General features: G+C 58.3%; 1 protein-coding gene across 1 annotated transcript in view; it reads left to right on the top strand.

The window, feature by feature from the left end:
- The first annotated feature begins 639 nt into the window (after nucleotides 1-639).
- The window catches only part of NOL4L (nucleolar protein 4 like), a 146351-nt gene continuing 122665 nt past the window's right edge, over nucleotides 640-24325 (top strand). Inside the window, exon 1 of the mRNA XM_064382317.1 lies at nucleotides 640-960. Coding sequence (XP_064238387.1) covers nucleotides 640-960 — 321 coding nt within the window. The remainder of the gene's footprint in view (nucleotides 961-24325) is intronic.

Genomic DNA, 24325 nt, shown 5'->3' with positions numbered 1-24325 from the left:
CCCGCGCCCCCAGGGGCCGGGCCGGGCGGGGGTTGGGCCCGGCGGGCCGGCGCAGGAGGAAGGGGGGGCGGGCGGCGGCGAAGGCTGCGCCGCTCTAACAGGTGGGATCCCGCGGCGTGGTGGAGGCGGGCGCGGGAGGAGGAGGAGGAGGAAGAGCCGCGGCAGCGGGAGCCTGAGCAGGAGCAGGAGCAGGATGAGCCGCGCAAGCTGACAGCCACTGCTGCCGCCCGCGCCCAGGCTCGGTCTCGCTCCCCGCGCTCGGGGCCGCTCCCCGCCTCCCGCCTCCCCCGGCCGCCCGCGGGGCGGCCCGCCCCCTCTGCACCTCCGGGCCCGGAGCTGCCTCCATCGCTCCTGCATCCCGGCCGGGGGGAGGAGGAGGCGGAGCAGGAGGCGAGCCGGAGCCGCCGCCGCCAACGCCGCCGCCGCCGCCGCCGCCGCCGCCCGAGCAGGACAGAGCGCGCCGCAGCCCCGCGCGTCCGGCCGCCGCCCGCGCCCATCCAGCAGCAGCGCCGGAGCCACACCGCGGGACAGCCCCGGCCGCGGCGCGCCCCGGCCCGGCCCAGCACAGCCCAACCCAGTCCCGGCACCGGGCGGCCCGGCGGCCGGCCCGCCCCCGAGGGCGCCGGGCGCGGCGGGAGGATGCCGAAGCCGACGCTGCTGCTGCGCGGGGGCTGGGAGCGCGAGCGCAGCCCCGGGGACTCGGAGCTGGGCCGCCAGTTCCGGGACTGGTGCCTGCGCACCTACGGCGACTCGGCCAAAACCAAGACGGTGACACGCAGCAAATACCAGCGGATCGCCGAGGTCCTGCAGGGCGGCGGCGGGACCGGCGCGGGCAGTGGCCCCGCAGCCGGCGAGAAAGGCAAGTTCCAGTTCTGGGTGCGCTCCAAGGGCTTCCGCCTGGGCAGCGGCCGGGAACCCAAGATGGGCCAAGTGGTGTATGTGCCGGTCAAGACGGGCTCGGTGAGTGCGCGCGCGGCGGCCGCGGGCGGGTCCCGCGGCGGGTCTCGGGGCGGGCGGGCGGGGGCGGGGTGGGGGTGTGGATGTGTGTCCGAACGTGTGTCCCTGAGGTTGTCCGTGTGTCGGGCCGCCGGAGGCGCACGCGTCCCTGCTCACCGGCCCTCCCCGGCTCGCCTGGGCAGCGCTCCGGGTTCGGGGCGTCCCTGCCCCCCTCCGCGCCGCTGCCCGGGCCGTGGCCGTGCCGGGCGGGCTGTCCCGGGCTGCTCACCCCAGCATGTTCCGTCCTCCCGTCCCCTCCCCCCGCCAGCAGGCGGCTGCTCTGGAGCCCGAGCCTCCCCCCGCCCGCCCCGGGGCTGCCTGTCCCGGGCGCCTCGCGCTCCCGCCCCCGGGCCGGCTGGGCGGTGTGTGTGTGTGTGCGGAGGGTGGTGCCGCGGGGTGGGGGGGAGGGAGGTAGGGGCTGCCGCGGGACGGGGAGTCCGCCGGGCCTCCCAGCGCCAGAGGAGGGGGCCCGCCCGGGCACTGTCGCCCCGACCCCACCCGGGGCTGGCCCGGGGAGGGGCGGCCGGAGCCGCAGCCTGGCGCAGGAGCAGCCTCCCGCGGGTGGGTGGGGCGCCCCCTCGGCCCCCCGGGCCCCTCGCTCCCCCCTCCCCGGGACGGGGGCGGCCTGACCTATCCATCCCCTCCCCTCCCCCGTCCCCCGGGCTGGCCCGGTCCGGGCGGGGTGGCGTGGGGGAGGGGGCGGGGAACCGCAGCCGCCTAAAGGGAGGAGGCGGGCGGCCGGGCGGGGGCGTCCCCTCTGGCCCGGGGCGCCCTGGAGAGGGCGTGCTGCGCGGGCCCCGCAGCTCCCCCGCCGGGACCCCATTGTTCTGCAGAGGGTGGGGGCTGGGGGGGGCGGCCGTTCCCGGGGCGCTGCTGAGCTTTGAACTTTCCGTCGCCGAGACCCTCCATTAGTGCGTTCCGCCCCCGACCCGGTCGGGCCGCGCCGGCCTCCCCCTACCCTTCTTGCTCCCTCCCCGGCCGGAGCGCAAGAGCCGGGCCGCCCCGCGCCGGCCTCCCTCCCTCCCCCGCTCCCCCGCTCCCCCCTCCGCGCTCCTCCCCCGGCCGGCCCGCCCGCCCCGCGCTCAGCCCCGTCCCCGGCCGGAGCGGGCTCTTCACACACAATTGATTCGGTCGTTACGAAAAGTGCACTTGTCCCCTCCTCCTCCCCCTCCGCGGCCGCCCGGGCCCGGCCCGCGGGGTGAGGGGGCCGCGAGGGAGGGAGGCGGGAGCCGGGGAGCAGATCCGGAGGCGCCTCCCCCCGCGCCCAGGGGACGGGGCTGCAGGCCGCGGGGAGTGGGAGCCGCGAGCGCAGAGGGCGGCTGGCCCATCTGCGAGGAGCGCTGATAACCGCGCTGCGGCCGCCAGCAGCCCATCTGCGCCGCTGCCGCCTCCGGCCGGACTGGGAACGCGGGGCCGGGCCGAGGGGCGCGCCGGGACCGGGTTCCACGAGGGGGATGCCAGGGCAGTGACACAGCCTGCTCGAGGCAGGGACCCCCCAGCCTAAATCAGCACTCTCGCCCAAACCCGGCGAGTCTAGGTCATTGTCCCCTCCCCCGATCGAGTCCAGGACCCCTCCCCCAGCCCAAATCAGTTCCCACTTTCTCAGATGGGGAGTATAGGTCAGCCCTCCCCACCCTGCCAGGTCGGTCCCCTCATCGGTTCTCCGCATCTTTGGTCACTGCCCCCCACCGGAGTGCGGTTTTTCTGAGGTCAGTGACCCATGAGATGGTTGGTTGGGTCCGTGCCCCCTACCCTGGGTCAGTGCCCTCTGCCATCAGGGCTTCCCAGGTCGGTGCCCCACCCCACCCCCCATCCTGGTTCCACTCCCCGAAGAACTGGGAGTCTTGGCCCAACATCCTGAGTCTGAGGCAGGAGCCCTGAGTCCACCCTCTCCTGGAGTTGGGGGGTGACCCCCCCAGACCTGGCCGCTGGCTCACTGGCTCTCTGTGTGGCTCGACTTCTCCCTAGGGAGCGGGCATCTGGAGCAGTCGTCCACTATCCACACAGCTGTCGAGGCTGAGCACCCCTTCCCCCTATCCAGACCGCATGCGGAAACTGGGTGCTAGGCCTGGGCCCCAGGTCCTGCTGGGCCAGCTGCTGGCTTCAGAGGCTCCTTGAGACCCGTGCTGACCTGCCCTGCCTGCCCCTGACAGTGGGACTGTCCCCAGCCTTCACCCTGGCTCTCAGACCAATAATGAGCCCTCCCCGAGGGACCACCTGCCCGAGAGGCAGAGAAAGGGGACCCAGGCCTCCCAGTCCAGGCTGCCAGGAGGACGACAAACACAACAGACATGCCCTCCCTCGACAACCCGCCCCTCAGGCTCCCCACGCCTGCCTGCCTGGCCTGCTGGTCCCCAGAGAGCCTGTTAGTTACCTGCCACTCGCCCAGCCAGCCGGAGCCAGCAGCAAATGCCCGAGTCCTGCCACCCCCATCTCCAAGTACCTTCCTGGGGCCCAGTTATTATTTTTGTATTTCCATTTTCCTTTTCACTGATCCAAGAGGAACAAATCCTGCTGGGAATTCTGGGGCAGCCCTGGCCTCTTCCTAGGAGGGGCTGAATGGGACCTCCTTTGAAAGGTGCAAAGCACATCTACATTCCCTGGCGCGTGCATGCACGCGCGCACACGCGCGTGCGCGCACACACACACACACACACACACCCTCTTCCCTGGTATCAGTTGGGAGACAGCCTGTAGTTTGGTCCTCGGTGGGTTTTTGTGAAGGTCATTGGGCCATAAACCTTTGTCCAAGGCATTTGTTAAGTACCCACAGGCCTTGTATGGGCACTGGGGCGCTGGGGTGCTGGGGTGGGTGGGGCTCTGTGCCTGCTTCCCAGGTCACCCAGCTGTCAGGGGCAGGGGGTATAGCTGAAGACAGGATAAAGAAGCCCATGGGGGCTTCAAGGGAGGGCAGGTAGAAAGATTCCAAGGAATAGGGGAGGTAGGGTCACCCAGCAGCTACAGGCCCCATAGAGCCTCCGTCCCCAGGGTGGCCATGGCGTGTCACCTCTCTTCCACGTTGCTCTCTGGCTGCCCCCACCCTGGGCCTCCCTTCCTCCTCCCACAGCCATATGCGGTACTGCGGTCGGTCGGGGCCCTCTCCTAGTCCCGGCCAGCCTCGGGTCGATGATCTGACACCACTTGTCCCGTCCCATCTGGCCCTGAGCTTTTCTGGGTGTGTGTGACAAAGGCTTAATCTGTCCGGACGGGCCCAGGGCAGAGAGAGGGCGAGGGGAATTACACTCTGCAGGGCCTCCTGCAGCTGGGGCCCGGGTGGGGGTGGGGCAGGGCGGGGGTCGAGGAGAAGCCTGGGCGTGGGGGGAGAAGCAAGTTGGCCTCCAGTTTGCAGGTTGCCACAGGAAGTAGAAGGTGGAAGCGAGGGACAGAGGGGAGGAGGGCGGAGTCCTCCACGTGCAGCTAGGGGTGCCGGTGGGGATAAGATCTCTTTATGACAAGAGCCATCTGGGGGCCTCCTGGCCGGGCGAAGCCTGGTGAGGATTTTTTATTTCTTAGGTTTGGCCTGCTTCAAATCCAGCCCATGTGGGTTGCCAAGTCGGGGAAGCGAACCCCTTGGAGATGAGACCCTCCAGTTCCATTCCGGCATCAGCCACAAAGTCAAACAACCCCTTTTCTTTTCCTTTGGCCTCTCAGAGTGCAGCCGTCCCCAGAGCCACAGGTTAGGTCTGAGGTGGGGCCCTGGGCCGTCTGTCAGTTCCTAGGATCAGAGAGCCCAAAGGTTCTGTGGAGATAGAGGTTCTTAGCCCAACTGTACCATCTTCCAGATGGGAAAACTGAGGCCGAGAGAGAGGAAGTTTCCATCTGTCGGAAGCCAGGACTGGAACAGGGCTCTCTGTGCACCACTGTAGCTTCTCCGTGGGCCTGTCACATGCCAGGAATCCCACCATTAGAGCCCCATTCCCCCAGGGAAACTTACAGATTGCCAAACTCCACTCTCTACACCAGGCTTTTGCAAGCTGGACCCCAGGTGTTCCGCTACCCAAATTGACTAATGGTGGTCTTTTCCCAGTTTGCAACAACGTTCATTTAGTGGAAAGCGTTTTCAGTCCTAAGTCTTTCTCCCCAGAGCTTTTGTGTAAACCTTTGGCACCTGCGGCCGCTGGTCTGGGCGGGAAATGGCCTCTGACTTAGCACTGTGTAATATGTGCTGTGACCTTTGCTTGAGTCCCTCAATAGTTACTGGTTTTCTCTGAATTACCAGAACAGCAGCTGTTTCAGGGGTCACCTACTGTGTGCCTGTCACTGGGCTGAGGCGCCGATACGCATCAGTTTGTGGAATTCTCACAGCAGCCTAGAGGCCCGTGCTGTGATTACTGCTAGACTTCAGGAGTAAACTGAGGCTAAGGGAGGCTCAGAACTTGCCCCCGGCCACGCCGATGCCAGGGGCCATGCGTATATCTGACTTTGAAGGGTCTTGCAACCTGATCCAATTTGAAAGCATAGGTTCTTCATGTCACGCTTTCAGTCCTTTACACTTGAGTCTGAATTTCGTTTCAAAGCATCCCTCTGGTCAAGGTGTCTGTATTCCCAGGCTGGTGCCTGAGGCAGGCTGGCACAGCATAAAGTCTGTGGGCTTTCCTGGTGTTCATGAGGATGGGTGTGGGGTAGGGAGGAGGGAGGACTCCTCTGTTGTCCTGGGTCCTGTGGGGGCTTTGGGAAGAAGGTTGACAGTGGTGTCTGGCCCAGGGCCCATTTGCATTTCTTGTGAGTGGTGGAGCATGTGTTTTTGTCAGTTACACCTTGTGATTTGGGTGGCATGGTCCTGGGTGACTCTGGGGGGCTGCATTTTGGTGCCAGGGTGATGTAGATGGGTCAGACTCTGCCTTCCTGGGGCCTCCCCTCTAAGTCCTGGGTCACTCTCTGCTGAGGGGTGGGGACACCGTGCACCCTTCTTCCTTGGGTAGGAGCTGGCAGGAAAACCCTCTCCTTTACGGCCCCTGCAGGCGGCTTGGCTGTCCCTGTGTGTCTGGGAGGCTGGAAGGCCCATCTGGGACCTCGGAAATGCTGCTGGGAGGATTGCGGGGGTGGGGAACCTGTGGCTGGGGCTGTCTGGGGACCCAGGTGGAGGGCCTCAGGCATACCTGGCCTTCTTCAAGCCGGATCTTACCTCAGAGGTCATGTGATTTGAGTACTGCACATGTGTGTGCTCACAGGCCAGAACATGCGTGTGCACGTGTGTGTGTAAAAGTGCAACCATGTGGGTGTGAGTGTGCCGTCCTATCCATGTGCAGGCTAGGAGTGCCTGTGAGTGTGTGTGCGTGGAGTGTGTGCAGGGCGCAGGTGGAGAGGCTCCTCTGCATATTTGTCAGCATCTATGTGGGCACCTGGGCTGTGGGCCTTGGCAGCTGCGGTGTGACTGCATGTGCGTGCACACATGTGCGAGGTCCGGATCAGACTCACCCTGTCCGGCAGGGGTGTCCTTCATCACCGCCGAGTCCCCCGAGCTGCTGCCCTGGCCCCTGCCATCCCTGGCATCTCAGCAGCTGGCTGAAGCCAAGCGGTGGGCATAAGAGCTGTTGCCGTGCCCCTGTCCCCATGACTGCAGCCAAGGCATCTCCTTGTTCCAGCTTCCCACCCCACCCCCTACCCGCCTCTTGCTATGGTCCTATAATAACAAAGCCCGAAGCCAAGCACGGGACTGGAGGTTTCCAGGGAGAAAAGGCTCTGAACTTGAAGTGAGGGGGCCAGGGCCTATGGGGTCCTAACTCAGCCACTTCATCGCTGCATGACCTTGGGCAAGCAGCCTGCCTGGCCTCTCTGAGTCTGTTTCCTTTTCTGGAAAATGGGCCCCAAAGCTCCACTTCTTGGCAAGCTGGCAGTCTCTGCTGTCGTTTGAGGATGGTAAGGAACGTGCTCAAGGCCACCCTGCTAACTCATGTCAAAGCCAGGCCTACCAGCCTGGGGACGTGGTGAGACCCCAGCTCTATACAAAATTTTTTAAAAGTTAGGCATGGTGGCACGCACCTGTAGTCCCAGCTACTCAGGAGGCTGAGGCAGGAGGCACTTGAGCTCGGGATTTAGAGGCTGCAGTGAGTTGTGATCATGCCACTGCACTCCAGCCTGGGTGACACCCAGCTCTGCCCTTTTATCAATTTGGCCTTAATTTTCTTTCTTTCTTTCCTTTTTTTTTTTTTTTTGACACAGGGTCTGGCTCTGTCACCCAGGCTGGAGTGCAGTGACGCAATGTTGGCTCACTGCAACCTCTGCCTCCTGTGGCCTTAATTTTCTCATCAGTAAAATGGAGCTGTAATCATATTCCTCTTCTAGGACTGATGTGGAAATTAATGCTTTAACGCACATAGGGCCCCCAAATGTAGCAAATCTTAGGAAATGTTAGCTGCTATGTGATCTCACTGAGCCTCAGTATTCCTCATCTGGAAAATGGGGATGGCGATAAAGGATGTTGTGAATATTAAATGGAACGGTGGAGATGAAGCACCCAGCTAAGTCCCTGGCATAGAGTAGGTAAGCAGCAACTCTGCGTTCCCTAGAGGTTATATCTGAGTCATTTCTGTGTCTCTAGTGCTATCAGGGGCTTGAGAAATGTTGCATTGAATTGAATACAGAAGTCTTTTTCTCTTTTTTCTGTTCTTTTCTTTCTTTCTTCTTCTTCTTTTTTTTAGACAGGTTCTTGCTTTGTTGCCCAGGGTGGTCTTAAACTCCTAGGCCCAAGTGATCCTCCTGCCTCAACTTCCCAAGTCGCTGGGCTTACAGGTGGTAGCCACTGCACCTGGCACCAGAAGTCTTGGTGAGGGACGGAGGTGTGGCATGAGCCCCCAGAGCTGGGAACCTGCAAGCTCAGGGTCCCTTGCTGCCCTGATTGGTTCCTGCCCTGCAGTGAACCACATTATCTTTTACACACAGAAGGCTCCAGTGATCACCCTGCCTCTGAATTCATCCCAGGTGCCAGATCCCAGAGGTCAAGGAAGGGCGCTGGAGGGCTTTACCAAGGCCTGTCAGGCACCCGCTGAGGAGGGGGACAAGCCTCCACCCGTCTCCCATAGGGACCAGATCTCACCTGGTCCTGCCCCTTCTCCATGGACCAGACCCCGCCTGGCCCCGCCCCTTCTCCCTTGTGGACCCGACCCCTACCTGGCCCCCTGGCTGGGAAGGTGAGTTCCTGGGCTCTGGAGTTTTAAGCAGAACAGGTAATGACTGGCGTAATGACTGCTTCCCTCAGGCAGGGGTCTTAGCCCATCTCCCAGTTTTTCAAGCCCCAGATGCTGTGTGCCAGATACACTATTCCATTTACTCTCCCCTGGGTTCTGTGAAGTAGATGAGAACTTGGTACCAGAGAGGCCAGCGAACCTCCCCAAGGCGCACAGTGAGCACACGGCTGGGCTGGAGCTCCAGGGCTCTGTCTGACCCTCCACCCCAGGACCTGGAGGCTGGGGTCCACGGGAAGACCCCCAGGAGCTAAGGTGGCAGGGGTGCCCTAGCTCTCCACCCACTCCCTTCAGGGCACCCCACTTAGACTTTCTAGACCTCGAGGCCACCCTCCCACCTGGCCAGACCCAGCCTGGTGGGAGACAGCTGCCACCCCTGCCTCTCGTCCATGCCCTTCCCCTCCGGTTTCAACTGCAGCTGCAGGCCTGGCCTGGGCAGGCTGCTGGGCCAGCAGAGGGGAGTGCAGGGGAGTGGGGAGACGGCAGAGCAGGCGGGAGGCTGGGCCCGTCCTCTCACCCGCACAGTTGTGGATCCCAGAATACTAGTCCTCTTGGCCACCCTGGACATGGAGCCTCCTCCGCTGCAGATGTGGAAACTAAGGCAAGTGGAGGGAACTCACTCAAGTTCCCACTGAGCTCTCGAGCTGGATGTGAGCCTCTGGTGCCCAAGCTCAGGTCATTCATTCATTCACTCCCTCATGGCCCTTCCTATAGGCAGCACACTGCAGCCTTCCCCTTCCTTGGCCACACCTGAGAGTCACTTCTGACCTCTTTCTCTGACCTCCTCTCCCTCCAACCCCTTTGCAAATCCTGTTGGTTCTACCTTCAAAGCACATGTCAAATTCTACCGTGTCTCATAGCCTCCACTGCCTCCAGCCTGGTCCAAGCCTGGAGAGACAGCAGCCTCCCCAAGGGGCCTGCAGGGTCTACCCTGTCCCCTGCCCCCTGCCCCCATAACCCCTCCTTCCCACAAATAGCCAGAGCAAACCTTGGAAAGCCCGAGTCAGGCTCTCTCCCTCCTCGGTTCAGAACCCTCCAAGACTCCCGTCTCCCTCAAAGCAAGAGTCCGTGCCTTCCCAGTGGCCTGCAGAGCCCTGTGTGAGCTGGCCCCAGCTGCCGCCACCCCCACTTCCCTTCCCCCTCGTTCATTTGGCCTTAGCCACACTGGCCTCTTCGCTATTCTCCAAACATGCCAAATACAGTCCTGCCCCAGGGCCCTTGCACTGGCCTTCCCCCAGCTTGGAATACTCTTTCTTCAGCTCTCTGCATGGTCAGCTCTTCTCCTGCTTCGGATCTTTGCTCAAATGTCACCTGCTCAGAGAGGGTCTCCCTGATCACCCAGTGAGGACCACCTTAGGTCCCTTGGACCCTCCCCCATCTCTCTTTTCTACTTGATTTTTCCTCTGTGGCCCTTAACACTCCCTGACATTCTGTGTATTTCACTAGTTTCTGTGCGTAGGGTCTGTCTACCCACAAGGCCATGAGCACCAGCAGGGCAGACTGCATCTGTTTATGTTTTTATTTTTGAGACAGAGTCTCACTCTGTCACCCAGGCTGGAGTGCAGTGGTGCAGTCTCAGCTCACTGCAACCTCCGCCTCCCGGGTTCAAGCGATTCTCCTGCCTTAGTCTCCCGAGTAGCTGGGACTACAGGCGTCTGCCACCACACCCAGTTAATTTTTTGTGTTTTTAGTACGGACAGGGTTTCACCGTGTTTGCCAGGATGGTCTTGATCTCCTGACGTTGTGACCTGCCCACCTTGGACCTCCCGAAGTGCTGGGACTACAGGCTTGAGCCACCACGCCCTGTCTGCATCTGTTTTTTTTTTTTTGCTGCTAAATCCCCAGGACCCAGAGCAGCCCCTGCCCTTAAGGGGATACCCACAGGGCAGGAGGGGCCATCAGATGCCTCAGAGCCTGGTTCTGAGAACTGCCCAGTTCTGCACAGAGGCTCTGAGGAGCCCCAAGGTGCAGACCCACCCCCTCGAGGTTCAGGGCCTGGGAAGTCCTTGGGGAAGTGACATTTCAGCTGGACCTTGAAGGCCAAAAAGGACTTTTCAGCAAGAGCAGAGCATGGAGGAGCTTATTCTGGCGGGTGGGACTGGTTTTGTCGGGGTCAGCGCGGGCTGTATACAGCAGATACCAGGCCCGATTTTTCCAGAGATGCATGTTTAGAAGAACATTCTAGGTGGAGTGGGGATGAGTAAATGGCCAAGTCAGCTTGAGAACCATGGTGGGGTCCTGAGGGGGTGAGCTGGCAAGATTGGTTGGGGCCAGATGGAGGAGAGGGATCCGAGGAGCCCATCGGGTCAGGCACAGCAGGGAGCTGGTAGGAGGGTGCTTGCTTACGGGGAGGGAGCTAAGGTCACGTTGGGGTTTTAGAAGGATGCTGTGGCAGGAGGCAAGAGGGTGATGGAGGAGGAGGACCAGGAGGCGGAGACATAGCCAGGTGAGGGAGAAAGGCCTGGTGGGTTTCCTCGAAGGACCAGAGGTTGAGTGGCTGGGGACAGGTGAGGGGGGAGTGGGGCAAGGGAGGTCGGAGGGTCACAGTCCACCCCGGGTTTCCTGGGTGGGAAGAGCGGTTTAGGAAGCCAGGAAGCGCAGGCGGTCGTGCAGATCTGGGGAGAAGGTGCAGGCGCAGGGGCAGGATCTGGGGGGCAGCATCCAAAGGTGTCCTCCAGGCTGGCTGTGGGAGGGCACGGAGGGGACCCCATGGCTCAGGCCTCAGTGGGGCCTGCGTGGGCGTCATCGTGTTCCCCCGGCCTCCTCTCCAGCTCGGAACCCTCCCCTCTGGCTGGGACCCGACACAGGCTCCTGGGAGGCCTATGCTTGGGTGGATGACTCATCGTTTTCTCGGCATCCCTGGACTGAGGAAATGTTCAAGGAGACATGGGGCCCTTCCTTCAGCAGGCCAGGCCCTGACTGCAGGCTGTCAAGTCGGGAAAAACACACTCGGGCCTCCGGCCTTGTCTGAGGACAGCCCTCGGGGGTGTTTCCAAGAGCCCCTGGTTTCCACAGATTTGCACAGTCCTCAAGCACCCTGAAAGCCTGTTATGACCCCATTCTACAGGTTAGCAAACAAAGGCACAGGCTCTGCTGGGCCCCCAGTAAGCAACCACTTGGTGCCTCAGTTTCTTCATCTGTAAAATGGGTCTGATGATTGCCCCTCCCCTGCCGGGTTGTTGGGAAAGATGAAAGGCAGGAATCCATGTGAAATGTTTAACTAGTGGGATTGTCGTGTCATAGGGATGTGGAGAGGGCTCTGCCCGGGCAGCAGGGGCTCTTGGCTGGCAGAACCACTGTAGGGACACCCAAAAGGCAATATGGCCAAGGACAGGCCTGCATTTGGATCCCAACTCTGGCACCAGCTGTGTGGTTCTGGACAAATGGCTTTCCTGTTCTGATCCCTGACCCCTTCTGTATAAATGGGTGATAAAACTCGTACCCCTGGGAGTAGCTGGGAAGATGGCATAAAACCAAGCCTCCCAGGCGGGCCACAGAACAGGGGCTGCTGCTCTGTCTTGGAGTCTCTCAGAGCAAAGATCCCGAAGCCAGCAGCCGTGAAACTCCCAAGAGTGGTTCTGAGGCTCTCTGTGGGGCAGCAGGAAAGCCTGGGCTGAGGGGAGAGAAGAAGGGAGGCAGCTTGGAGGGCTCAGGCTGGGAGGCTCCGTGGAGGATGGATGCTCTCTGGAGCTCTTGAGGTTGGGACAGGAGCAGGCTGTGGGGAAGGGCTTGATGTTGATTCAAGGGCGTTGCAGGTCAGCAGAGTAGTGGGGGTCTGGAGTCAGGGGCTGTGTCCAGTTTCCGCCGCTTACTGCCGTGCAGTCTAGGGTAAGTTACTTTCCCTCTCTGAGCCTCAGTTTCCTCATCTGTAAAATGGGATGATAATAGCTATGGAATCAGTTATATCCTCCTTGTATGCTATTGTGTAGAAGTATCTATACTAAGGTGTGGACAGAGTCAAGCCCTCAATGAAAAGGAGCTACAATCGTGATTGTGACTGTGATGGAATCAATAACCCTAGAAGCTGTGGTGAAGTCAGGTGAGGCAGTGCCACCGAGTGGGGCTCTGGAGCTTAGACTGGCCGGGGTTTCGGTGGAACACTGGGACTTACTCGCTGAATGACCTTGCAGCAAGTTGCTGCCCCTCTCTGAGCCACAGTTTTCTCCATCTGTAAAACAGATCCAGGCCAGGCACGGGGTTTCGTGCCTGTAATACCAGCATTCTGGGAGGCTGAGGTGTGAGGATTGCTTGAGCCCAGGAGTTCTAGACCAGCTCTGGCAATATAGCGAGACCCTGTCTCTATAATAAACAAATTAGCTGGGCATGGTGGCGCACACCTGTGGTCCTAGCTATGCTTGAGCCTGGGAGGTTAAGGCTGCAGTGAGCCATGGTTGTGCCACTGCACTCCATCCAGCCTGGGTGACAGCGAGACCCTGTCTAAAAAAAAGGGTTGCCTGGGGGAGGTGAAAAGAGACTCATGTCTAGTGCTCAGCACAGAAACAAGCTGCTCTCTGCTTAGGCCTCTGGTGTGGCCAGTGGCAGTTAGACCTACGGACGTGGAGTCCTGGGCAGGGGCAGGGGATGCTGGAGCAGAGAGCTGCAGAAGGGGCAGTGGGCAGAGGTAGAAGTGAAGCCAGAGCATGTTCAGGGAAACTGGGGTGGGGGGCTGCCAGGAGGGTGGTTGTCAGCTGGGTTTGCCTCCAGGATGGAGAGGACCCTGGCCCCCAGATCTGGAGCAGAGGAGGCCTTGATGGAAGCCAGAGGGCAGAGGGATGGCGCCCACCCAAAGGAGGAGGGAAGCAGAGGCCGGGAGTCCTGCTGCTCCAATCAGAGGCTCGTCCCTGGGGAGGAGGGGCAAGGGGCAGTGGGCCCCACGGAATCCAGGCTGCGCATTACGGGACTGAATGGGTCCAAGAGCCCTGGGTTCAAATCCTGACTTACCAACCGGCCTGGATCCGTCTTAACTTCTTCCATTCTCACATCTGTAAAATGGGAGAGAGATGTCAGCTACTTCCTAGAGTTGCTGTGGGGAGAATCTGGAATGCATGAAGTACTCAGTCAGTGTTCACTACGGAGTGAGAATGGCAGTCGTGACACAGCCAGTATTGTCTAGCCCTTATGAAGTGCCAGGCTCTGTGCTAAACGCTTTATGCACACAACCCCATGTGACTGTCCAAACCTGGCGACTGCCGTGATCCTCATCTCGCCGATGGAGATTTGGAGGCTCAGATAGTTTAAGTAAGATGCCCGAGCACACAGCTGGGAAGAGGCAGAGCACAGACTTGAGCTCGCAAAGGGAAGGGTTGTGTCCTCGGCTCCCTAAATCGCCATCCTTCTGACAGCAAGGCTTAGCTCCTGGGATCCCCTGTGGTGTTACGTGGGCTTGGACGGTGGTTGGTCCCAGGTTGGGGAGTCGGGTGTGAGTCTGCCTGGCAGAGGGTGCCAACCCTGGGATATGCCGCTTAGGCACAAGCAGGGACTATTGGTAGGGTTCACCCTCAGGGATCCACCAGGGATTCTGCAGTTCAGGGAGGGTACGGATGGCATGGAGCCCCACAGCCAGCCACTGGCCACTCTACATCAACCAAGGCTGGGAGAGGCGCCTACCAGCTCCTGTGAGACCAGGCCTCTGACCACAGCAGGTGGGGGCTAAATGGGGAGGTGCAGCCCCTCACCCAGGCCAGGTCAAGAGCATGGCCAGCCACCTCAAGAGCAGACGGGTGGCCAGTGCGTGATCTTGGGCAGCCTCCTGGGGAATTAGGACAGGGAGAGGGTGCCTGGGTGGCCGGAGAGGAAGCAGGGAAGCCTCTTGTGAGGAAGCAAGCCGTGCCATGGAGAGAGGAGGGAAGAGGCCTCCCAGGAGGGGGCAAGGTGGACGAGGGTGCACCACAGGCAGTGCACACACATGATTTAAAACCCAAACCAAAACTGACAGTTGGCCGGACGTAGTGGCTCATGCCTGCAGTCCCAGCACTTTGGGAGGCCAAGATGGATGGATCAGTTGAGGTCAAGAGTTCGAGACCAGCCTGGCCAACATGGTGAAACATGGTGAAACAGAAAACAAACCGTCTCTACTAAAAATACAAAAATTAGCTAGGCATGATGGTGCACGCCTGTAATCCTAGCTACTTGAGAGGCTGAAGCAGGAGAATCATTTTGAACCCAGGAGGCGGAGGTTGCAGTGAGCCAGGATTGTGCAACTGCACTCCAGCCTGGGCGACAGAGTGAGATTCCAACTCAAAACAGACAACAGAAACCCCGGCAGTTCCCAGGGCCTGAGAAGTGGCCAGTCCACCCCATTCCCTGCCCCCTGGTTCCCCTGCATGGAGGGGTCTAGTTCCTTCTGTGCCCAACATACGTGGCCCGGGAGCGGGGTTGCCTCGGTTTGAATCCTGAATCCACTGCTTACTCGCCGTGTGACTTGGACAACTTGCTGAAGTCCTCTGTGCTTCAGTTTCTACATCCAACAAGTGGGAGTACTAAGGGGACCTGCCTCACTGGAGGCTGTAGTGAGCGTTGAGGGCTTCTTAAAGGTCATGGTTGGGTGCTCGGTGAGTGCTGGCCTGTTGTTACCATTATTATTATACTTATTATCATGCATATATAGCTAAGCATGCCCTGCCTGCAGGTTTAAATGCCCAGCTCCCTATGCAGGTCCTAAAGCCCAGTTTTTGTGGTTTTTGCCTATTCAGGAAAAAGAGAGGTAGAGGCAAGAAATCGGCTCAGAGTCAACCCAGTGGCCCCAGACCTTGAGACTGGCCTCTGGCATGGGCCGGTTTTCTGGATACCCGCTGGGCCCCGGGAACTAGCTGCTGCTGCGGGCGGGGCTCGTGGTTTGGGAACTCAATCCCTGCCCCTGTGCTGGGTACACAGGGTGACCGTGGGGACAGGACGGGGAAAGGGACTATGGGAAGAGCCCTTGGCCAGGCTCCAGAAGATCGGTGCTCAAGGCCTTCCTCTGCTGCCCCTCTGCGGTATCATTCTTGGAAAAGTTCCCAAGCTCCAAGCCTTGGGTTCCTTATCGGGAAGGTGGTGTCACTCTCTAAGCTGCGGTGGAGAGCCAACGCAGTACCTAAGCTGTGATGGAGGATTGGGGTGGTTCCTCAGGGACGCCAGGGATCCCTCTCCTCAGGAGGATTTACAGTTGAGTTGGGAATGACAGTGTCATTGATAAGATCCTCGTTCAGGGGGTATTAACATGTAGCTGAGAAGAACTCAGCCCTGGGTTCGAATCCTGGGTGGTGCTACTTAGTAACGCAGTGACCTCGGGGAAATGAATTAACCTCTCTGGGCCTCATTTCTTCCTCTGTACAATGGGCCTGGCAGTAGAACCTGCTGTGTGGGTTGCTGGATGCAGGTAAGACACAGCCCAGCGCCAGGCTCCCGGTAAGGCTCTGCCATCCGCAGCAGTTGTAATTATTTTAAGGAACTCGGACTAACACGAGAAACTATCAGCAAATGATACAGGGCTGCAGGCAATCCATTCATTCATTGATTCGTTTGGCACATTTTGATCGGTGCCTGCTATGTACCAGCTCCTGTCATTCATTCCACAAAGATTTCCAGAGCACCTACTCTCTGCTAGGAGCTGTGCTATGTACCGCCTCCCTGGTGGTGAATAGGACTTGATCTCTGCCCTCTCAGAGCGGGGGGTACTAGGTACCACCCTGACTAGAGGTCAAGGGCAGCTTAGGGGCTGGTGTGCTCTCCAGCTGGTTGGCTCAGGGACCCTGCCCCTGTCCAGGTTGTGCCAGGCTTGCTGAGCTCCAGGAGGTGGCTTCTGCCTGGAGTCCCCCATGCCAGCCCCGCTGCCCTGGTGTCTGGCTCCTCCGGGCCCCCGTTTCCCAGGAACTAGCGCTCTAGGACTGTGGGAGTGCAAGGCCTTTTCCATCGCCACCCCCCACCCCGGCTCCCAGCTCTCGTCACCTCCTCCCCAGCCATAGCACTCATTGTCCTTCCTCTTACTTCCTCCCCTCTTCACACTGTGGCCAAAGTGCTGTGTTAAAAACGTAAACCTGACCACGTTCCTTCTCTGCTCAAAACTCTCCTGTGGCTTCTCATCACTCTCTGAACAAAAGTCACCATGACCTGCAAGGCTCAGCTGTGGTCCCTCACACTGGCCTGGCTGTTCCCTTGGACTTCACTGGTCTCTGCTGAAATGTCACCTCCTCAGGGAGGTCCTCCCTGATTGTCTTTTCAAAATATCATTGGTTCCCATCACTCTCAAGCCCCTTATATTAACTCTGGAACCCTTATGAACATCTGACAAATGCTGTGTTTTTGTGCGTGTTCCTCTTGGGCTCCATAAGGACAGGAATATTTGCTGTCTTGTTCACTGCTGAGTTCCCAGCACTCAGTGGCTATTTCTTAAATGAATGCCTCAGTTTTCCCCTTTGCGAAATGGAGAAGCAGAGCTGTCATGGGGCCAACATGAGGGCTGGCAAGATGGCCAGAGTCCCCCACACAAGCAGCCTGCAGTCCCATCAAGGGGGATCTGACCTACCCAACAAGCAGGCTCCTCCAGTCCCAGGGTGGAGAGACTCAGGAGCCTGGCAGGGTCAGCAGGCTGGGTCATCACTGGCCTCAAGCCCCATAGGGAGGTTTCCACTTCCTCTTGCCCATGCTGGGAAGCCCAGGTGGGGCAGGGGCACAGGCGGTGGGAAGGAAGGAAAGAAGCTGGCTTGAAGGGAGGCGCAGGGCTGGGGAGATATGGCTGGATGGCCCCCTAATGGGGTCCCAGAAAGCCAGATCTCAGGCATTGGGAACCATTGAGTGTTGTAGAGCTGGGGGAACATGGGGAGGGAGGTATTTAGGGAGTGAGTCTGGTCCAGTGTGTGCAGGGCAGAGACTGGAGTCTGGTCTCCAGGGAGGCTATAGGCTCTAACCATTGCTGGCTCCCATATCTCTCGGGAGGGGAAGGAGCCCCAGGCTCCTGCACCCGCCGTTCTAGCAAACCCAAATGGGAGCAGAATCTACAGGAATGACGGGGAGGGGCTGGAGGGGTGAATCTGAGTCTCCTCCTCCTCCTCATCAGCTGCTTTGTCCTACACGAAGAATTCTTCAACATCCGTTCACTTATTTATCCATTTAGCAACCTGGAGAGGGCCTCCTGGGGTGCACTGTTGAGACCCACAGATGTGGTTCCTGCCCTGGCAGAGTTCAGGACATATTGTGGGGAACAGATGCTACATGACACAGTGATGGTGGTGGTGGTGCTGATGGTGGTGATGGTGTTGGGGATGGTGGGGATGGATGGTGGTGAGGATGGTGAATGGCAGTCATGATGATTATAGTGGTGATGGTAATGGTAACAATAGTGGTATTAATTGTGGTGATGATGGTGGTGACTATGGTGGTGATGATGGTGGTGATGATGGTGGTGACTATGGTGGTGATGATGGTAATGGTAACAATGGTGGTATTAATGGTAATGATGGTGATGATGTTCATGTGGTGATTATGATGGTCGTGTTGATGGTGATGAAGATGGTGATGATGGTGGCGGTGGTGATGGTGATGAACATGATGGTAGTGGTGATGATGCTGATGAAGATGATGATGGTGAAAATGGTGGTAATGATGATCATGGTGATGATGGTGATGAAGAGGATGGTGGTGATGATGGTGATGATGACGGTGATGAAGATGGTGGTGGTGATGATGATGGTGGTGGTGATGGTGGTGGTGATGATGGTGGTGGCGATGGTGGTGGTGGTGATGGTGGTGATGATGGTGATGGTGGTGGTGATGATGGTGGTAGTGGTGATGGTGGTGATGATGATGGTGATGCTGGTGATGAAGGTGATGATGGTGGTGGTGATGGTGGTGGTGATGGTGGTGATGATGGTGATGAAGATGATGGTGGTGATGATGGTGGTGGTGATGGTGGTGGTGATGATGGTGGTGATGGTGGTGGTGGTGATGATGATGGTGATGCTGGTGATGAAGGTGATGGTGGTGGTGATGGTGGTGGTGGTGATGGCGGTGATGATGATGGTGGTGATGCTGGTGATGAAGGTGATGATGGTGATGATTATGGTGATGAAGATGATGGTGATGATGGTGGTGATGATGATGGTAGTGGTGATGATGGTGATGATGATGCTGGTGATGATGATGGTGATGAAGATGATGGTGGTAATGATGATGGTGGTGGTGGTGGTGATTGATGGTGATTAAGATGATCATGGTGGTGATGATGGTGATGATAATGGTGGTAGTGTTGGTGGTGATGATGGTGGTGGTGATGGTGATTAAGATGCTGGTGGTAATGATGATGGTGGTGGTGATGATGGTGGTGATGATGGTTATGAAGATGATTGATGGTGGTGATGATGGTGGTGGTGATGATTGATGGTGGTGATGGTGGTGGTGATGATGGTGGTGATGATGGTGATGAAGATGATTGATGGTGGTGATGATGGTGGTGATGATGGTTATGAAGATGATTGATGGTGGTGATGATGGTGGTGGTGATGGTGGTGATGATGGTGGTGATGATGGTGATGAAGATGATTGATGGTGGTGATGATGGTGGTGATGATGGTGATGAAGATGATTGATGGTTTTGATGATGGTGGTGGTGATGATGGTGGTGATGATGATGGTGGTGATGATGGTTATGAAGATGATTGATGGTAGTGATGATGGTGGTGATAATGGTGGTAGTGTTGGTGGTGATGATGATGGTGGTGATGGTGATTAAGATGATGGTGATGATGGTGGTGATGATGGTTATGAAGATGATTGATGGTGGTGATGATGGTGGTGGTGATGATTGATGGTGGTGATGATGGTGGTGGTGATGGTGATGATGGTGGTGATGATGGTGATGAAGATGATTGATGGTGGTGATGATGGTGGTGATGATGTTTATGAAGATGATTGATGGTTTTGATGATGGTGGTGGTGATGGTAGTGGTGATGATGGTGGTGGTGATGGTTATGAAGATGATTGATGGTGGTGATGATGGTGGTGATAATGGTGGTAGTGTTGGTGGTGATAATGGTGGTGGTGATGGTGATTAAGATGATGGTGGTGATGATGGTGGTGATGATGGTTATGAAGATGATTGATGGTGGTGATGATGGTGGTAGTGATGATTGATGGTGGTGATGATGGTGGTAATGATGGTGGTGGTGATGATGATGGTGGTGATGGTGGTGGTGATGGCAATGATGGTGATGATGGTAGTGTGCCAGCTCATGTTTGTTGAGCACTCACTGGGTGCCAGTCTGTTCTAAGTGCTGCCTGTGTGTTTGCACACTGGGCCCCTGCAGCAATGCTGAGAGGCACTGAGATCTTATGCAACTTGTCCAAGGACCCCTGTGAGCAAAGGGCAGCACCCAGATGTGTGCTCAGGCAGGCTGCTGACCAGCAGCTGCTCCCAGCTACAGCCACCTGCCACTTCCAGCAAGCAGTTTCCTCCCTCTGTGGGGGGCTCAGCACAGGGAAAGTATATAAGTCTGACTTGCCAGAGGAGAGTTTGAGGTCTGGCTTTGCCCAAGCAAGTTTAGGCAAATGGTGCCCTGGCTCCTCTGCCCTCAGCACCTGTCTGTGAAAGGGGAGAACCATCCTCCATGGAGGCCACCAGGAAGGCAGGGAACTGCCACCTTGCCATGGCAGCTAGTGTGTCTGGGGCAGATCCTGTTCCCTAAATCAGGAGGAAGAAAAGAAGGCTCTGTTCTAAGCCTGCCTCTGGGGTCTGGGATGGGGAGTGGGGCCGGTGGGAAGCCGGGGTCTCTTGGACGGACACATTCTACACACCCGCGTTGCTGTTTCCCCTACACCGCCCCCAGGGCAGGGGCTGTTCTCCCACCCATTGCTGGCTCCCGTATCTCTCGGGAGGGGAAGGAGGCAGGGATCCCTCCTGCACCCCCATTCTAGCAAATCCAAGCTGATCCCATGCCAGTAAAGAGAGGGGACAGATGCCCAGGGCTGGGGTCAGAAAGCCAGGATACAAATGCTCCCTGAGCTTCCTGTGCAGCCTGGGGCGCCCCAGTTTCCCTCTCCGAGCCTCAGTTTGATTCATTCATTCAAATATTTGTGCTGGACACTCTACTCTGGAGGTGTAAACAAAATTCCCTGCCCTCGGAGAGCTGATGTTCTAGTGCAGGCTGACAGCACCCAATAAGCAAGGAGTGAGCCCACTGTGTCAGATGCTGGTAAATGCATAGGGAACAGCAAAGCAGAGCCAGGGGAACTGGAGGGGTTGGGGCAGGAGGTGGTAGAATTTTAAACAGGGTGTTTGGGAGGGCCTCAGTGAGAGGCTTTCATCTGTGAAATGTGACATTTTAAGCAAAGCCCTGGAGGAGGTGCCGGAGCGAGTGATGTAGGAATTGGGTGGAAAAGCATTCCAAGTAGAGGGAACAGCACGTGTAAAGGCCCCGAGGCAGGAGTGTCTGGTTGGTCTGAGGAGCTTCAAGGAGGCCACTGTCCCCAGCTCCCCAGCCCTGTATTTGGGAATCAAAAGACCACGTTTTACTCTGCAGGACCTTGGGTCTCAGAACAAAATGATTTCTGAGCCCTCGTAGCCCGTCCCCACAAGAGTCGGTGATGGCAACCTCCTAGGTGGGGCTGGGGCTGGGGCAGGTGCCTTGCTGCCCATATCTTAAAGGTGCAGAGTGGGTTTGAAGACCCATGGGCACTCAGAAAAGAGGCTACCATCCTCCAGCTCCTTACCCTGAGTGGCGGATTCTTGGATGTCCCTGGATTCAAATCCTGGGTCTGCCACTTTCCAGCCACGTGATCTTAGACAAATCATTCCCTGAGCTTCAGCGTCCTCAACTGCAAAACAAGGACAAGAGGCCCAGAGAGCTGGGTTGCGGTGGGACTTACAGAGACCACACCCGGAAGCGTGTGTGTGAGTGCCCAGCCTGGGGCCTGGCTTGTAGGAGCTTCTCAGTAAATGTTTATTTTTGTTTATTTATTTTTTTGAGACAGGGCCTTGCTCTGTTGCCCAGGCTGGAGTGCAGTGGTGCGATCACAGCTCACTGCAGCTTTGACCTCCTGGGATCAAGCGTCCCACCTCAGCCTCCCGAGTGGCTGGCACTACGGGTGCATGCCACTATACCCGACTAATTTTTCTTTTTTTGTAGAGATAGGGTCTTGCCATGTTACCCTGGCTGGTCTCCAACGCCTCAGCCTCCCAAAGTGCTGGGATTACAGGTGTGAGCCTCCGTGCTCTGGTTTAAAACCAGAACCTAACATTCTGTATGACTCTGAATTGTTTTCAAAGCTGTTGGAAATTTGTCCTATTTATTACTTTGAGTCTTCTAAGAACCCCATGAGGAAGACGGAACAAGAAGTCATAGCCCCAGTTTACAGAGGTGGTGAGTTGAGGCTGGAGAGGATGTGTGGCTTGGCCAGGGTGACAGTGGAGGGCTAAGACCAGGCTGTCCTAGCTCAGAGAGCCCAGGGGGTGGAGGGCAGGGGAGATCGTCTAGTGCCCTTACACCCCCACCAAGAGCAGCCCCATGCATGCACCTCCTGCACATGTGTGCTATGCAATAATAGCACCTTTCAGATTTGTGGTCCCCGAGCAGGCTTTGTAAGGCACGGCTTGATGGGTCAGGAGGTCTGCTGTAAGGATGTTGAAAGGCCTGGAGCCGGGGGAAGCTCGGCCACAGGCAGGGAGAGTCTGGGGCAGGTCTTGGCGAGAAGAGGAAGAGGTGCCTCACGTGACCGTCCACTCGGCCTGTGTGTCCATCCGGTGTCTGGCCTGGCTGGGCTGGGAGGGCAGGCTCTCCAGACTGTTCCCTCAACAGTGTGGCACCCAGTGCCTTGTCATCCAAGTCAGCTCCTCTGAGCTCTGTCAGCTCCTCTCAGCCTCAGGACAGCCCTGTGAGGGGATGCTGCCGAGGAGGAAGCTGAGGTTCAGAGAGGGGCATGCCTGGCGGGGTTTGGACCCCGGCCTGCCTGATCCTAAGCCCCAGAGCGCTAGTCACAGCCCAGGCAGGTAGAGGCAGGCGGGCTTCGTGCAGGTGACCCCTCCTCCCTGGACCGGCCTTCCTGGCCATGGCCCGGCCTCCCAGCCCTGCCCCCCAGTCTCTGCTCCTTGGTTCCCGCAGCCTGAGTCCTATCTCACAGAGCTCTGGGCCCCAGGCTCCAGCCGCACCTGCTTCTGCCCCCCGGGGCACTGGGCTGGCAGACCCCTCCAAGGAGCAATCAGGGAGCCCACCGGTGTGCAGCGCCTTGCGGGCCAGACATCCTTTCCCCAGCCCACATAACCCGGAGATTTCTAGCCCATTCTACACATGAAGAAACTGAGGCACAAAGAGGGAAGATTGTGTCCTGAGGCACACAGGACATAAGAGGCAGAGCTGGGACTCCAAAGCCCAGCTTCCACCATTCTGTAGCCTTCCACCCTCAGTTTCTTTAGCTGCAAAATGGGAGCCTTGAACTAGACGGTCTCAATTTCAATCATAGTGAGAATAGTACAAGCTCAGCAGCAAGATGGGCTGAGTTCTAGTTCTGGCTCCTTTACATCCTAGCAGGTGGCCTTGGGCAGTCACTTCATCCCTGCACCTCAGTTTCCTCCCCTGTAAATGGGGCTGAGAGCAGCATCAACCCATGAGCGGCTGTGAGTTTCCATAAGCAACACACGCAGAGCGTCTAGAAGATGCTGGAACGCTCGTGGGAGTCATCCACTTCTTCAATCGTTAGCTCCCTGTCCACCTCCCCTGCAGTGCTCTGAAGGATGACAGGGCCATGTTAATGCTCTCTCCTGCCCTTCCTGGGGCGTGGCTGGGTGACCCACCCTGGACAGAGACAGTGCGGATGTGTCTTTGGGACAGACAGATGTCCCGGGCCCACGGTGACGGATGGCAGGCGGGGGGGCTCTGGATGCGAGGCTGGCTCAGGCCGCACCGGCAGCGAGGGCGCCTTTGTCCCTTTGTCTCCTCTCGTGCAAATTAGCAATTACCTTTCCTGCTCCTGCAAGCTCGGCCTTTCCTGGGAGGATTGCTCCAAAACAGCCACTGAGCAGGCAGGAGCCTCCTGGCTAATTAGCGGGCGGCCGCCGGGGACAAGCTCAGGACCTAGTGACCAGAATTGGTGGCTGCTGCCACCTTGGCCGGGAGACCAGGCAATGTCCCGGGCTCTAGGACATCATGGCTTCTCCAACACGGGGTGTAGGTCCTAGCACTACGGCTTGTCAGCTGTGTGACCTTACGTAAGTCACTTGGCCTCTCTGGGCAGCAGTTTCTTTGTGTTTAGAATTATTTGGGCCTTGGGGCCCAGTGTCTAAGGGGTGCCCATTATCAGCCAGTGTTTGTTAGGATTATTGCTGTGGTCACCGCTGCCATTGCCTTGGGCCTGTGCTGGCTCAGGTGAGAGAACATGAGGAATATGCAAACCCTGCGATGGCCCGTGGGGACCTGGTAAGGCTTCCTGAGCAGCTGACAGGCCCTTAGGCAAGAGGGAGGCTTCATCTCTCCAAGCTCAGTCTCCTTTTGGTCCTCTATGAAATGGAGTCATCGAGAAACTACGTGGCCGTGTGCCTAGAATAGGGCCTGACCCAGAGCAAGTATTCAGAAAGGTGAGGCTCTCTCCCTCAACCCTCCCTGCCCTTCCCTCCCCTCCCCTCCCCTCCACTCCCCTCCCCCCAACTCTCCCTCCCTCCCACTCTTCCTCCCTCCTCTCCACCCTCCCTCCCCTCTCCCCTCCCTCTCTCCCCTCCCTCTTCGCTACCCTCCCTACCCTCCACTTTCCCTCCCCACTCTCCCTCCCTCCACCCTTCCTTTCCTCCCTCCTCCCTCCTCTCTACCTCCCTCTCTTCAACCCTCCCTGCCCTCCACTCCCCCTCCTCCACTCTCCCTCCCCTCTACCCTCCCTGCCCTCCACTCTCCCCTCCACTCTCCCTCCCCTCTACCCTCCCTGCCTTCCACCCTCCCTGCCCTCCTCAGGAACACAGCAGCTCCTGCAGCAATAGGATGGTGGAAGAGCTGTCAGCCTGTGGCTTGGGGTGATCAGGGAAAGCCTCCCCACCCCGCAGGAGCAGGATGGGGAGGGTGGAGGGCTGTGGGTGCTGAGTGAGAAAAGGAATGGCAGCCGGGCCTAGGGCAAAGGTGCAGCCAGGCAGCTGTGGAGGTCAAGGGAGGGCAGAGATTCTGGAGATAGGATACCAGGCTGGGAGCATTCTCCC

Source organism: Aotus nancymaae, unplaced genomic scaffold (genome assembly GCF_030222135.1).
Source record: "Aotus nancymaae isolate 86718 unplaced genomic scaffold, 86718_ANA_hifiasm-v0.15.2.pri h1tg000029l, whole genome shotgun sequence".
Classification (NCBI taxonomy): domain Eukaryota; kingdom Metazoa; phylum Chordata; class Mammalia; order Primates; family Aotidae; genus Aotus; species Aotus nancymaae.
The sequence above is the reverse complement of the archived record's forward strand: the minus strand, read 5'-3'. Positions and strand labels throughout refer to the sequence as shown.